The 14,342-nt window shown below is 38.0% G+C and overlaps 1 protein-coding gene across 1 annotated transcript in view; it reads right to left on the bottom strand.

Annotated features, from left to right (window-relative positions):
* nlk2 (nemo-like kinase, type 2) overlaps positions 1-14,030 on the bottom strand; it is a 76,205-nt gene extending 62,175 nt beyond the window's left edge. The window contains exon 1 of the mRNA XM_084127158.1: positions 12,448-14,030. Coding sequence (XP_083983284.1) covers positions 12,448-12,914 — 467 coding nt within the window. The 5' untranslated portion in view covers positions 12,915-14,030. The remainder of the gene's footprint in view (positions 1-12,447) is intronic.
* Positions 14,031-14,342: the final 312 nt, after the last annotated feature.

Genomic DNA, 14,342 nt, shown 5'->3' with positions numbered 1-14,342 from the left:
CACTTAGGAAGGCCAAAACATGCTCTAGACAAATGGATGCTATTATCCGGGGAGTTCTCCTATTGAGGATGGTTCCAGTAATGGCAGATGCCGTGGCCACTTCCTCCCGCTTTCGCCAAGAACCAATCACGCTCAGTCCAGTTAGAAGTAGCTTGAGAAAAGCCAGAGCTCTTAATCAAACCGTATACTGACAGGGCCAAAAACAGGGTGGTGTTTGTTGTGCTGAGGAAATGGCTGAAGAGATAATTACGACAAAAGAGACACTCCCACCCATACATTCCCCGACTTCCTACAGTCCCTGACCACATTTCCCATCTGCAATCACACTCCCGGATATTCGTCTTTTTCTCCCCCGGAGCATCTCTGCTATTAGGACTCTAGAACAAGCCTGAGGATCACGGAAAAAAACATTGGTGATGCCCTGAGGACAGTCATGCTTGAGCGGCCCACTGCACACAGCGTGGGGGCATCCCTGGCCTCTCGCCACCACACTCAGAAAGAGTGTTAAGGCAAACACTGACTAACTCAAGCCTGAGTCAAGCAACCATTTGCCTGCGCTTCCATGTCGTCAGTGCAGCTCAGAGTAGCAAGCTAAAGCTAGCTTACAGGTGTGAGCCTGTCACCAAAAAACCTCACTGGGATGACACTCATGTAAATCAGCCACTGTTGCTTCCAAACTCCCTAGCAGGGCTTCATGAAATATCAATATAAAATCAATATCCTTAATGCAATCGCGAAGTCTGTGATTTAAATAAATATGTGCTGCTGGTTTCCAGAGTGAAGCGCGGCACTATGTTCATTTACACGCATGCAGCAGTATTATTTTAGCATCATTAGCCAAGTTTTTGCCCTGTTTGACAACGTGAAAAAGCGTTAAAAAAAATATTTTGTGCAAAATTTGCTGTCTCAAACCCGTTTCCATTTGGCCTTATACTGATAAATTGGTGTGCGCAGTGATGTCATCCCTAAAATAATGCATTGTTGCATCTCTAAAAATATGCCCTTGAGCCGGTTCCATACATGATTTCGCATATATCGCAAATTATATCGTATTGTTCACATTCTACATATTTGTGAAATGTAAAGAGTAATGAGACAATTGAAAACCGCCCGTTTGAGTTTATCTGAGATAAAAAGGAGCAATAAAGATAACACAATAAAGTTGCATTAACTTACAAACGTCCGAAATAAAAGCTAGATGGTTTATCGTTTGAAAATGAAATTAAGATTTTTACATTTTACAGTTGTATTATAGAATAAAATTATTTTAATTATTCTTATTAAATCCTCAACTTTTTTACTGTACAGTAATAGTATTATTGCAATATATTTCTTATTTTGTTTATTTAAAAAAAAAAACTACAATAAAAATCATATTATTTTAAAGTCATATTGAATGGGTCAAAAATAGTGAGAATGTGGACTATGAAAAATCAAGTGGAAAGAGATTTTTTTTTTACTTGTTGGTTCTTGTAATGAGTAAACCCAAGCGTGAACACTGACATTTTTTCCCAAATCGTTCAACCCTAAAATGATGGTTTGCTTTTTCAGTTTCTTTTTTTCCCTGTTTTTTTCTTTCTATGCACTCCCTAACAAATGATTCTTTCCAAATATCGCTCCAAGTAATTTGAAAGTGAAAAATCCTGTTTTTTGTTTTTTTTTATATCGCAATATGTTTTGCAGAAAAACAAGATATCGTAATGTCAGTGTTATTCAATTCTGTGCAGCCTTACTGCCTACTAGTGCCTAGCATTTAAAAAATTCCTTTCAAACCAAAACAATAAAATAAAAATCACATTCAAGGCGTTTGTCTGAATTTTGAAGGGTACATAAACAGGGCTGGTTTTGCTTAGGGTGTGCTTCACAAGTCTGTTTTGAATGGATGGCAAACAAACCAGACAGATGGCCAGAAATATATTCAAATTTCTGTTTTAAAGACATCCTGTCTGTGGATATTGTTTCTATATTCAAATCTGACAGAGGGAGATCCAAACCACATCTATGACACTCACTCATAGAATGCTTCAGAAGAAATCCAGGTAGCTTTTAGGCAGAATTGAGATCGGGCAGCTAATAGGACAGCTATAAATAAGTACAAAAAGTGTCAGGGGTGTGAGCTCTAAATGGAACGGTTCAGTCTGAGCAGAGGGCTTTTTAATTAACAGCTCTGCTCTCTGAGGAAGAGGTGGTCTTCACAGTATTAAAGCTAAAGCAGTTGGACCTCTGCTCCACAGCTGACACAATACACAGCCACATCCTCTCTGAAAGTCTCATGCGTTTCCCCTGTTTTGACTGAGGAACACTGGTTAAATAACACAACAAACACGTACACTTTAATAAGCATAGAGAAATAGAGGTAGGAACCGAAAAAGAGCCAAAGAGGACGAATATGAAAACTATTAAGAAATGTCATATTCACCACAAGATCAAAATAAATTATATTTGCAAATGAAGCCTATATTTAGACCATTAAGTCTTGCACCAAATTTTAACTATATTATTTATTTTATGTACTGATAATATTTTCATGATGATATACCAGCACTTAAAAGTACCATAAATTTACAACAGATCTGAAAGAATGTGAGATTTTGTACACCCGGTTGGGATGTTCAGCTAAATTAAAGTTATTTGCACTTTTTACAGTGTAATTATTTTGGAAAATCAATGAAAAGTATGAAATATTGCAAAAACACACATGAGAGTGCGATTAGAGGAAAGAGTACTTAAAAAGTGTACTTAAATAAAATAATTTACTTGAGTACAAGTAGAAATACTGAAAAATTATGGTAAAAAAAAAAAGTATTTTAAAGTAAAAAATATTACTTTAAGTGTCCTGACCGCAGGGGAATCCTAGAGAATGACATATTGAGGGAATCCCCAGTTTTGCAGCACAGCCCTTTATAAAGTTAAGAAAACTAAACAACCGAGAGAAATATATGTCTACTACCTCAGATTTAACGATTTATCTGTAGATCAGCATCGGGGAATTTTACATTATAATTTCATTCACGGTAGAGAAAGCTGCTTACATGTACAAAACTAACTGCAGACTTTTCTAACTGTAACTGTAAACTGTAACTCTAACTGTAAACACAGATTTAGTGTCTTTATCAGCTTTCCATATATATATATATATATATATATGGAAAGCTGATAAAGACACAAAAGCTGTGTTTACAGTTAGAGTTACAGTCTACAGTTACAGTCGTTCCTGGATGTCAAATGTTGAATTTTCTGTCGAATTTGAATCACTGAATTTGTTGAAGCGAATTTGTAAAGCGAAATAAAATGGACCAAAAAATTGCCTGTCGAATATTATAGGTTGTATTTTTAAACAGAATGAATATTTTGGAAGTGAAATCTGAAAGGTGAATATGGATTATTGAATTTTTAATAATGAAAACGTGTGTGAAATATTTTGAGTTGAAATATTCACAGCTTAAATATACAACCATGTTGAATTTCAGCACAATGCATTAAAATGCAAGCAGGGTTAATGCAATGCATATTTTTTCAAGTAGTGCAATTCAACAAGATTTTTTGTTTCAAGAACATTTGTCATTATTTTACTTCCATAAAAAATAATCTAACTCAAGTAAAAGTAAATAAGTAGTTTGCTGAAAAATTACTCAAGCTACTACGTTACAAAGTACTTTATTATTACTTTTCTATTTTTACCCCAAAAGAGGCGATGTTAGCAATATGAAGCGTTAAACACTTTTCATGTAATTTGTTTCATTCATACTGGAAGCCAGAGGGCGTCCACAAGTCAGATTCATAGAAGTATTAAATTTATGACGAAAATCCTTTAAATGGACATCAGATATAATAGACAGCTGAATAACATGCAGATAGAGATGTTTTGACTGATGGAACATGAATACAATAAACACACTGATGTGATGCGATGTGATTATTTGTGTTCTTCAAGCCATCTCGGGTATTTTCATAAGAATGATGTAATGCAACGGTAATCAACATAGACTGTATCATAGAATTTTACAAAATAAAATATTTTCTGTCTCACGCTGTGTTAAGAAGCAACATAGGACCACAGAAGTTATTTCAAACACGACTGACATGTATACATATATAGTGATTTTGGAGCAAAACATGATATTAGTCTCATGAATTGTTGCGTTTGACGCTGTGCTAAACAAATATACTAGCTATCTCGGTTGTCAAGAGCGATTGTTTTATTACTAATTTAAGTCCATTTAAGATAATTTGAATGTTTTTTTAAGAAGGGCAAAATGAGGGTTTAAAACAGCATGAATGCAAGAGTGCCAGTTAAAAAAAAAGTGGGGTACATGTTAACATGTTAAATAAAATGCTCTTCTTTTTCGTCCACTGTTGCTATAGTAACAAACTACACTTACAGTGTATCTGATTGACAGATAAATCCTGCAATCTTATTTCACTGTTGTTGCTAATGTTGGGGTTATTTCAGCTTTGTTCAAAGTTTGCTTCATACATTTAGTTTAACTGCATTGTTAAAGAGGGCAAGCTTTACCATTAAACTGAACTGCGTGCATGCATTTTAGACACCCATTGTTCTTGCTCCATCCATGCAATAACTGTGTCCTTGTATGAGCCGAGTTTTCTATTTACTTCAACTGCTCAGTGCACTGGTAATATCGATGGTACGACCCATTTCAGGAGCTGCCAAAATTACAATTTAAAGTCAGAAAATGAGCACAGCTCACTTACATTCACTAAAATATGGACCTAACGCTCCCCAACTGAACTTGAAGTTTTGATTGGTTTTGCACCCGAGTCAGACCTGTCTGTTTATTGGCTGAAGCGCAAGGTTCCAATACAGTAGTTGGAAAAGCTCACCCAGTTGCTCCGTCGGCACCTTTGTCAAAGTACTTTGTACTTTTGGTGAAAAATAAATGTAGCGAAGTTGAATACTTTATCTTTATTCAACTCAAGTAAAAATAAAAGAACCACAACGTAATTCAACTCAAGACTTTAAAATGTACTCAAGTACTGTAAAGAAAGTATTTGTAAATAGTTATTTTACATCTGAGCATAACCCTAACCCTAACTAAAGTGTTACTATATAAATTACAAAAACAAAATTAAGATGAACTGCAAATTATTGAAACTGAATTACTGAATCCATAGACATGCTAATCAGTATAACAGATCTAAAGGCTAGCCTATTGTAATGTGAAAAAAAATAAAAAATTAATTCTCAAAAGAAGATATATCATATAGGCTGATAACTGTCAGTGTCCAGTTATCAAAAACAACTTGACTTGGTACGATTTTTTTATTGGCTTTCCCCCCCTATTGAATATTTAGTAATAGTCATCATTTGAAAGCTTAAACACTTAAAATTCATCTTGTGTTTTAAAATTTGACACTGTGATACCATGGAAATGATCATTTAAATCCTGTTTGTGATATCAACTTCAAATTTGGAACACACCTTGGCTAGACATAGACATACGCTTTGATTTTCTAGCAGGTTAAACTGGAAAGTACATTTGCATACAACTGCATGTATGCATACATGAATCATGATGACAGAACTTGTTCTGAGAATGAATAAATGAACGAACGAACAAATTAATTATTATGCAATTTTTTCTTTTGATTTGATTTCGAGGGGAAATGACCCGCACATTCCGTTGTGGCATTCATACAAACAACAAGGAAAACAAAACAGACTTATTCTCAGCAGTGCAGTCAAGATCAACATGAGTAAAGCCCAGAATAGAGGCAGGTGAGTGAAGGGTTAACGTACACACTCCTGCACTCTTTCACCCCCAACACTTCAAAGGTAAGCTGTTTCTCTGCTCGGTCTGTGCATCTGCCAAGCCCAGAGCCTCTTAAGAGCTGCTTCTGACTGTTGTGGTTGTAAAAAAAAAAAGCTTGTCCCGTCCGTGAGCCTTTCAAGTTCAGAGTATAAAAGCACCAGGCCGTCTGCCATTATAATTCGCCTAAAAAACACACACACAAAGCTGCAGCAAAACCACGGGTTGAAAAGAGAAAGTTAAAATCTACTCAACAATCATGTAATGACTCTTTCAATTATGGGGGTCATATTGATAAATGATCACATCAGACTAATTAAGACATTATTAGATTTTAGATAATAGATGACGAGAGGAAAACTCAAAGAGTTTCGGGGTTCAATCCTGCTGCTCATCACACTGGGAAAAAACACACACTGCATGATAAATCATATTTAATATTCTAATGTTGTTTAAGCATGTTTGATCAGCAACTAAATAGCTTGGTACATTAGATAGATACATTAATCATTACATCAATAGCAGCTACATATAGAGCTAATTTTCCTGTAGTTCTCCCAAAACTCAACTTCATATGTACTTCTAGAAAAGAAAACTCAGTGATCTTCAGAGATTTGCAATCTTAAAGTAGTCATACATCTTTAAAACTCAAGCCTTAAAGGAGAACTCCGGTCAATTTTAACATTGAGCTCATTTTTTTGTAAATTTGGAGTGCTGTCAATACAGAGAACAATGACAAAAATCGGTGTTGCCTACACCGTGTTATCCTCTTTTTAAAATCTGAACCCTGTTGACTTCAATGGGGCAAGTTTTACACCTGCTTTTAGCCTCTTAACATCCTTGATGTGTCATTACAAGTGCCCAGCCAATGTGAGTGATTCCTTTAGAGTGAACACGGGTGAATCTGACTGCAGTAGATGTGAAAGATATGAATAAAAATGAAGTTAATTCGGCCAGCGCTCATACCTGTGTTTACATCCTGTTTTCGGTCGAAGTCCACAGTAGTCGATTGTCTATACATATATATATATATACATATATATATACTGTATAAGAGCTGTTCAGAGAATTACTGACAAGTGTCATGTTTAGTGATGCCAATCAACAAAGCAGGATCCAGAAGTTTCACCAAGCCATTTCAAGAAAGAGACTTTGCATATTTTTGCAAAGACAATCTGCCAGACGAGATCTTAAGAACATCAGGCCTAATTCAAGCTGTCCGTGACCATGCTAGCATTCCCCGCACAGATCAAACCGTGAGCGCAACAGAGACCGGCTGACACTTTAATGGCCACCGAAGACTCAGATACATTCCTGTGCAGAGCCATGCCTCTTCCCTGAGAGACAGGGGCCTATGGGGGCATAGTGGAGAACCACAGTTCAACCCATTTTTTTGGGAAAATCAACTAAACTCCCAATGGAAAATAAACAATAGCCTATTATACGGGACCCATGACATGCGAATGCATGTGTCTGGCATTTCGTCTTTATCAGCACTGGCTCTAACAGCTCACGGATGGAGGCCGCACGTGTAAAAATACAAGTAAGTCATGAGGGCTGTGATTAAGATTGAGACAGAGATTATCTGGTAGGTCTCTGTTTTTGGATCTGGTTTGAGCAGCAGGAGGCCTGTGGGACGCAGGTTGAACAGGACAAATCTGTTTTTATGATATGCATTGTTTGTTAATATAAATACGAGCAAACTGTTGGCAACAGACTGTGTCATTCCGCTCGCCTCCTAAATTCTCCTTGTCGTGAATCAGTTTATCTTTCTAAGCAAAACAGGTATTCAAGAAATAAATTAAAAACAAATAAATAAAGTAAAATATAATAATTAATCAAATAAAACGGAAAATATATAATAATAATAATCAAATAAATAGAATAAAAATTGCAGATTATAATTAACAAATAATGAACAATTAAAAATGACTAGGGCTGTGAAAATTAACATTCATTTTGCATTTTTTTTCTTCATCATAACGCATTAAAAATATTTAGCATCATAACGCAAATAATGCAGCATCTGTTTTTTCATCTTCCTTTGGTTAGCGTTACATTATTTTATTTAATATTTTTGATTTATTTGGTAGGTAGCCATGTAATAAGCGGGATTATGTAGAGCGAGGCGGTTGTTATAGCGAATACAACCCCTTCAGGCTGATTCAAGACTGATCAGCCTGTCGGGGTTGTATTCGCTATAACAACCGCCTCGCTCTACATTATCCCTTAAAGCCTAATACATGTTAAAATAAATAGCTTTCAATTATACTGTAATGTCAAATGGCTATAATTAATGGCTAAAATTGAGAAAAAAAATATCAGTATTAGTATCAGTGATACTGGACTTCATTCATAAAAAAAGATGCCATCAAACAAATATTTAAAGCATACTGTCTTTATGTTGTTTCTACATTAATTTGGAATTCATGAAAAATGTGCAATTAATTAGTTAATTTGTTTTAATTGATTGACAGCACAAAAATTACCAAATTGAACAATGAACAAATACATTTAAAAAAGTGAACAAAGTGGTTCTTTAAATCTAACAACTGTATGATATCCTGTATGTTATCTACAAAACAACTAAACTCATTTTAACGTAATATTAAATCAAAGTAAAAAAAGCCCTTTCATGTACATTACCAACAAATTTTTAAGTAAAGGATATATGTATATACACACACTTGTGTTTATCCTCTGATAACTTTACAACATTTTCAGTAAACAAATACACTGAGAAACCCATGATCATTAGCTTTTACAGTGCATTCTGGGAATTTCTAGGGTGCAAAATTAAGTTCACTGGAACAATTTTGACAGTGAGAGCATTAGAAATTTAGAACTCCTTGGGGTTGAGAATAGGTTGAGAATAGCAAACAAATTATATCATGCACAAAATACATATGCACTATAATGTAAAATTAAAGACTTCTTGTCTTGGACGCCATGGTCATGAGTATGATTCCCAGGGAAACTAATAAAACGTTTACCTTGAAAGCAATGCAAGTCACTTTGGATAAAATTGTCTGCCAAATTCTCTCATGTAAAATGTAAATGTTAAGTAATGTAATGTAAAGTTATCAGAGGCAAGAAATGACCAAAGCTGCCTAAACCTGACTTACAACATGCCACATTAAGGCACACAAAACATAATACAGGACACACATGGAATTCCCAGAACCCACAAATGAGGCATCACCATCAACTGAAGCCTTCTTAAATTACAGCGGTTTAGCATTTAGCGCTCCTGTTTCCCGTAAATTTGTTTACGTACACTATGAGTCAATCTCAAACTACAAGCGTACATGCAGGCCGAGGGGTTTCAAAATAAACTTTTTGACTGAGCATCAAGAGAGAGTTATGCCACTATATCTTCCACATAAGCAGTCCACGCTATTAGAGTGACAATTTTGAGGGTATTATTAATGACAGATATGGGATATTTCCCAGAAAGCATCAGACCCAGCAGTTTGCACTTCATTTCCTGCAGACTAGAATACGATCGAGTAACGCCAAGCACACGCAGGGTCTCTTAAGCATAAACCACCAATTCTATTCCATTTCATTTTGCTTTCATTTTCATTCTGAAGACAGGATATAAAACTGTTTGCAAAATCACTGAACAATATGCTTACTTTAATAAAGCATTATTTCCTGCAATTAAGCAAATGCAAAAAGATAATATAGGTTATGTATAGTTAGAATATCAAATAATTAAATTCAACTCCATCTGCATCAGAACCAGAATGTGACACACACACACTTTGTGGCCGGGCCAAAACCAATTTATCTAAACTTTTGCAGCTGCACGAATGAAAGGGCACTAACTAGAATGTAAAACACCATCCAAAACAGCCTTCTATATAGCTAACACAAGGACCAAGCTCACACTTCTCCTTTTTTTAACTCTTCCTTTATCCCAGCACAGGATCTGCGTTCCAATAGACAGGATCCTTACGAAGTCTTTGGCCCTGTTTACACAGGGTATTAAGATCGGATCACAAGTAGATGAAGGAGACACGACACGTCCTCGTTTACACCTGGAGTTTGAAGAAAACACACGGAGAGCAGCAGCTTTCGTTTCTGCGCTACTAGCTGCAAGACCAAGACGAACGCTGTGAGTGTGTGTTAAAAAATCAGGAATGGTGCGAGAAGATTGTGCTGGTACATTTCCCATTATGTTTATGTTTACCCATTACGAGTTCAAAAAGGGTGCAAAGGCACCATAAAGTATCAAAACATATGAGCATATGACTTTAACTTATGCCTTGAGAAGCTAAACAATAGCTTTGTGTGACAAACAATCTGAAATTGAAGTTATTATGAACTGAAATTCATGCTTTTGCATGAAATCATGAAAGCTCCAGGTTCCATTGATTGTAATTAAAAGTAAAAGATAGCACATTTCTTTAAAACATCTTGTTCTGTATTCCAAAGACGTAAGTCATACAGGTTTGGAACAACATGAGAGGTATTATTAAATGATTGCAGAATTGTCAATTTGTAACGTTCTGGGTAAATTATTAATTTAATTACCCATGGTTCTGCAGTCTGAACACCCCCTTTAAGAGAGTGCAAACCCTAAATGATTTTCCTCTATGGTCGTGCCTCTGGAGGACAGCTATAAATATACCAGCAGGCAACAGTGCAGATTAAAAGCAGACAATGAGCAACAGGAAGCGATTTTGAGGAAAGGTCAGGCTAAGATTGCATGGGCGGGGGTAGGGTGGCTGTTGATGAGAGCTCCCCTAGTTTTGTGGCCCCTCTGCAGGCACCAGTTACAGGCGATTCCTTTGGATAAACACACAGAGAGCCAATATATGTGTGCTAGAAAAAGTCAAAGAATGAAAATGGCCCATTATTTTAATTTTGTCTATTGTGCTTAATAATTGCTTGTCCCAGGAATTAACTCTCAGATTAACCTCTGAACAGTAGTTGTGGCTGAGTCTTCTACAAGGACAGGGTGTGTGCTTACAAAGGATATTGCATTTTCTTGTAGTTACAAACTCATTCTGAGAACCAGCACTGTCCTTCCTTAAAGAATTACACATATTACTCAACTTCTCATCTTTGGTTTGTATTGCCCTGTGAACTGGTTTGGTTGTGGCAGGAAGAAATTCAAAAGTTATTTACTAGGCACTTGCATAAAGGGATAGTTCACCAAAAAAAAATAATTCTTTTATCATTTAGTCACCATCAAGTTGTTCCAAACTGTAGGAGTTTTTTGAAGATAGTTTGAAGAATATGGTTAACAGTTGATAGTCCCCATTGACTTCCATAGTATAAAAAAAAAATCTATGGAAGTCAATGGGGACCAGAAACTGGTTGGTTACCCACATTCTTCAAAATATCTTCTTTTGTGTTCAACAGAACAAAGAAACTCATACAGGTTTGGAACAACTTGAGGGTGAGTAAATGATGACAGAATTTCCATTTTTGGGTGAAGGGTCCCTTTACTTTACAACATTATATTTATAGGTTCAGTGCCTATAGGTTTATACATGGAGTGAAGCAAACACCTGTGTTGGCAACTATTCTCAAGACATTCAAACTGACATGAATTAAATCTTGAGCATTTAAGTCAGCTTATCCCTTAAGTAGAGCGATGTTCCCTTAGTGTACATCTTCAATTCTTTGCCAAAAGCTGTCCCTTATTCCCCTTGGACTGTCACACAGGAATCTAAAAATATGGTACCTCTCCATCCTAACAAACCTGACAGGTAAAACACTTTAAAGGTGCACTCTATAAGTTTTGGTTTAGGCAGATCTAGTTACAATGGGCAAAATGATCATTGTTATGCTATTTGTCCACTCATTCTATCTGATAAATTGTAAACATGCTGATCCATACCATCACTCTTTAGCTGTTATATTGCACTTTTATGTTTAATTTTTGTAACACATTTTATAAAGTAAACCAACACACTCTCATGGCAATTCATAACAATTTTTACATTTTTGCAAATTGGTGAATAATTCATACAATCTCATTTTTAAAATGTTCATACAATCAGTAGCCTAAGGGTTAGGGGTGGGCCTTCATGCTTACCTTTTTGTCTAAAAATCAAACCGTACAATTCCGTACAAATTCATACAAAATCACCATTCCGTAAAATAGTTACGTTTTCTCTGGGGATTAAGTTGACTAAACATATTAATTATTGTCAGTATTAGTGGTTTGCTACTTTATTATTATTATTATATACAATTATTATGCTACCTTCACGTGTCACTTCTAAAGTCATGATTACGAACTTGTCACATTAAAAATGTGACTTGAGAGAGCACTCATGTCCAATTTTTTTAACTAGGAAACTAGTATTTACGATTATTCCGATGGCACGTGAAGGCAACATTACTGTAAGTAAATTGGTAAATTGCACGCCACAGCTGGTCATGTGACATCAACATGGCGGCACCCATGAGGGGGGAGACCAGCTCTGTGTGGAATAATGCTTTTTTTCTATTAGTCTGATGTGTCTAGAGTCTTCATCTCATGAGAGTGTACATCATTATAATTACACTTCCCAAAGATGCAATCTTTATTTGTAACTTTTTTATTTTCACATTACTTTTAAAGCGCACTTTCGAAGTCAAAATTAAAGTCGTCAGCAGCAACAAACGATCAACTTTCATTTACAGAAGTTGTTACAATGTGATTTACCATGTCACTTACCAAACAACACCGAAAGCTCCGTATCCGATCGGTCTGTCCGGCTCTATATCCAGCTGTTGCTGTAAGTGATGCGAGTGGTGGTGGTGATGATGATGCGCCTTCACGGCGGCGGCTTGAACTTGCGCCGGGGCTGCAGCGGCCGCCGGCCCCGGAGCTTGACCAGGAGCGGGCGAGGGGAAGTACGGCTGCTGCTGGCTCGGGTTCAGCATCACCGCCGCCGCGGCAGCAGCAGCAGCAGCTGCGGCCGTGGAAGCGTGCTGCTGTACTGGGTGCACGGCGGCGGCCGAGCCGGGGTGCTGGAGGTGATGCTGGCCCGGGTGGTGATGGTGGTGGAGGTGGGCGGGTGGCGGGAGATGGGGCAGCTGGTGGTGATGGTGCGGGTGATGCGCTGCCACTGCCGCGGTTCCGCCGTTGTACGCAGCCATCATTTTCGCGGCATTGGAAGCCGTCGTTCCGCACAGAGCCATTCACTCACTCAACAGCCAGAAAATGAGAGGTGGAAAAACAAAACAAAGAGGCGAACGAGATGGAGAGGGAGGCTGCCAAGATGTCAAACTCTCATTTGGCTGTCATAGAGCCAAACGACGGGTAAAAAAAATCAAAGCATAAATGTCCGGCATAGCCTACATCAAGATGAGTGTGAAAAGGTGTCATACTAACAACTCTCCAGCTTTGATCTGACCTACTTCGGAGGATCTTTTGCGTTATACGTTCCAGACTAGCAAAATGACAATCGCGGACATCCAAGAAAAATCTCGCGAAGGATAAACAAAAGAAAAGTAAAAGAGGAGAGAGGGATTAAATCAAAATAATGCGCTCCCCCCATAATAAAAAATCAATTCCGCACGGCCTTAAATCTCCCTCATGTTGGAGGCACGAGGAGCACCTTGCTTTGCTCTAAACTCGGGCTTGTATGGAAAGGGAAATTAGGCGAATAGTACAAGTTACGTGGGGAATGCAACATTCATCTTTTAGATTTCCTCATATTTGCCATTTTGGGCTCATCCAGCCCTGTTTCCACCGCCAGGGCTGCATGCAGTTTGCAGAAGTTACGTGGATCTCAATCAGGCCACCGTTGCTGACTTGGTACTTGCTCGCCAGCTTACTTGTTTACATTTCCATTAAAACGCACAATTCCCCCGCATGAAAAGGCTGCTGCTACACTGTATCGATCCGGAAAGCTTGTTTTGCAGTATGGCGCTCTGTTGCGCTCGAGCTCTAAGCTGTAGATGGATACCTCCAGATCCTCTCCAAATGTCAAAATCCCCTCGAAACACCCATCACGCTGATCAACGGAGCAATCCGTTTTCCTGGAAACATTCTTCCGAAGCTTTCAACTTATTTTCCCCATCGATAACGATGTGCTCGTTCACCGGCGTGCCGCGTGCTTGCTCTCAGTATCGTGGGCATGTATATCCAGTGAAGAAGAAATCAAAATAAGAACATCCAGTGTTTCTTGCAGTCATAAAACAGGCGGCCAGCGTCCTCACCCCCTCGCCGGATGGTGCTGCCAGGACCTGGGAAGGCACACGCGCAACCCTGCCGTCTTGGGTACCCGTCTAGTCCGCGTCCGATGACAGGTCTCTGAACCAATCACGTCGCGCTTCTGAAGTAGCACGGCCAATCAGCGGACGAGAGGAAGAGACGGAGGTCCAGCCATAATAAACAGGCCCTTGTTGCATGTGGAAGCTGGCGCCATTACGGCTACACGATACTGTAAAAGACAGTGACAGTCTACGGAGATCTTGAGCCGGAATGGAGGGCGAGGGGCCCCACTTACCCAGAGCTATTACGCGAGACATGCCATCCAATTAGCACCTGCCATTGAAGTGAGTCCCTAGCCTGAAAGGAGAGCCATGATTCGCTGTCCTATCGTTTTTCAAATCGAAGAAAAA

This window comes from Abramis brama (assembly GCF_963993115.1).
Source record: "Abramis brama genome assembly, chromosome: 10".
NCBI classification, from domain to species: Eukaryota; Metazoa; Chordata; class Actinopteri; order Cypriniformes; family Leuciscidae; genus Abramis; species Abramis brama.
The sequence above is the reverse complement of the archived record's forward strand: the minus strand, read 5'-3'. Positions and strand labels throughout refer to the sequence as shown.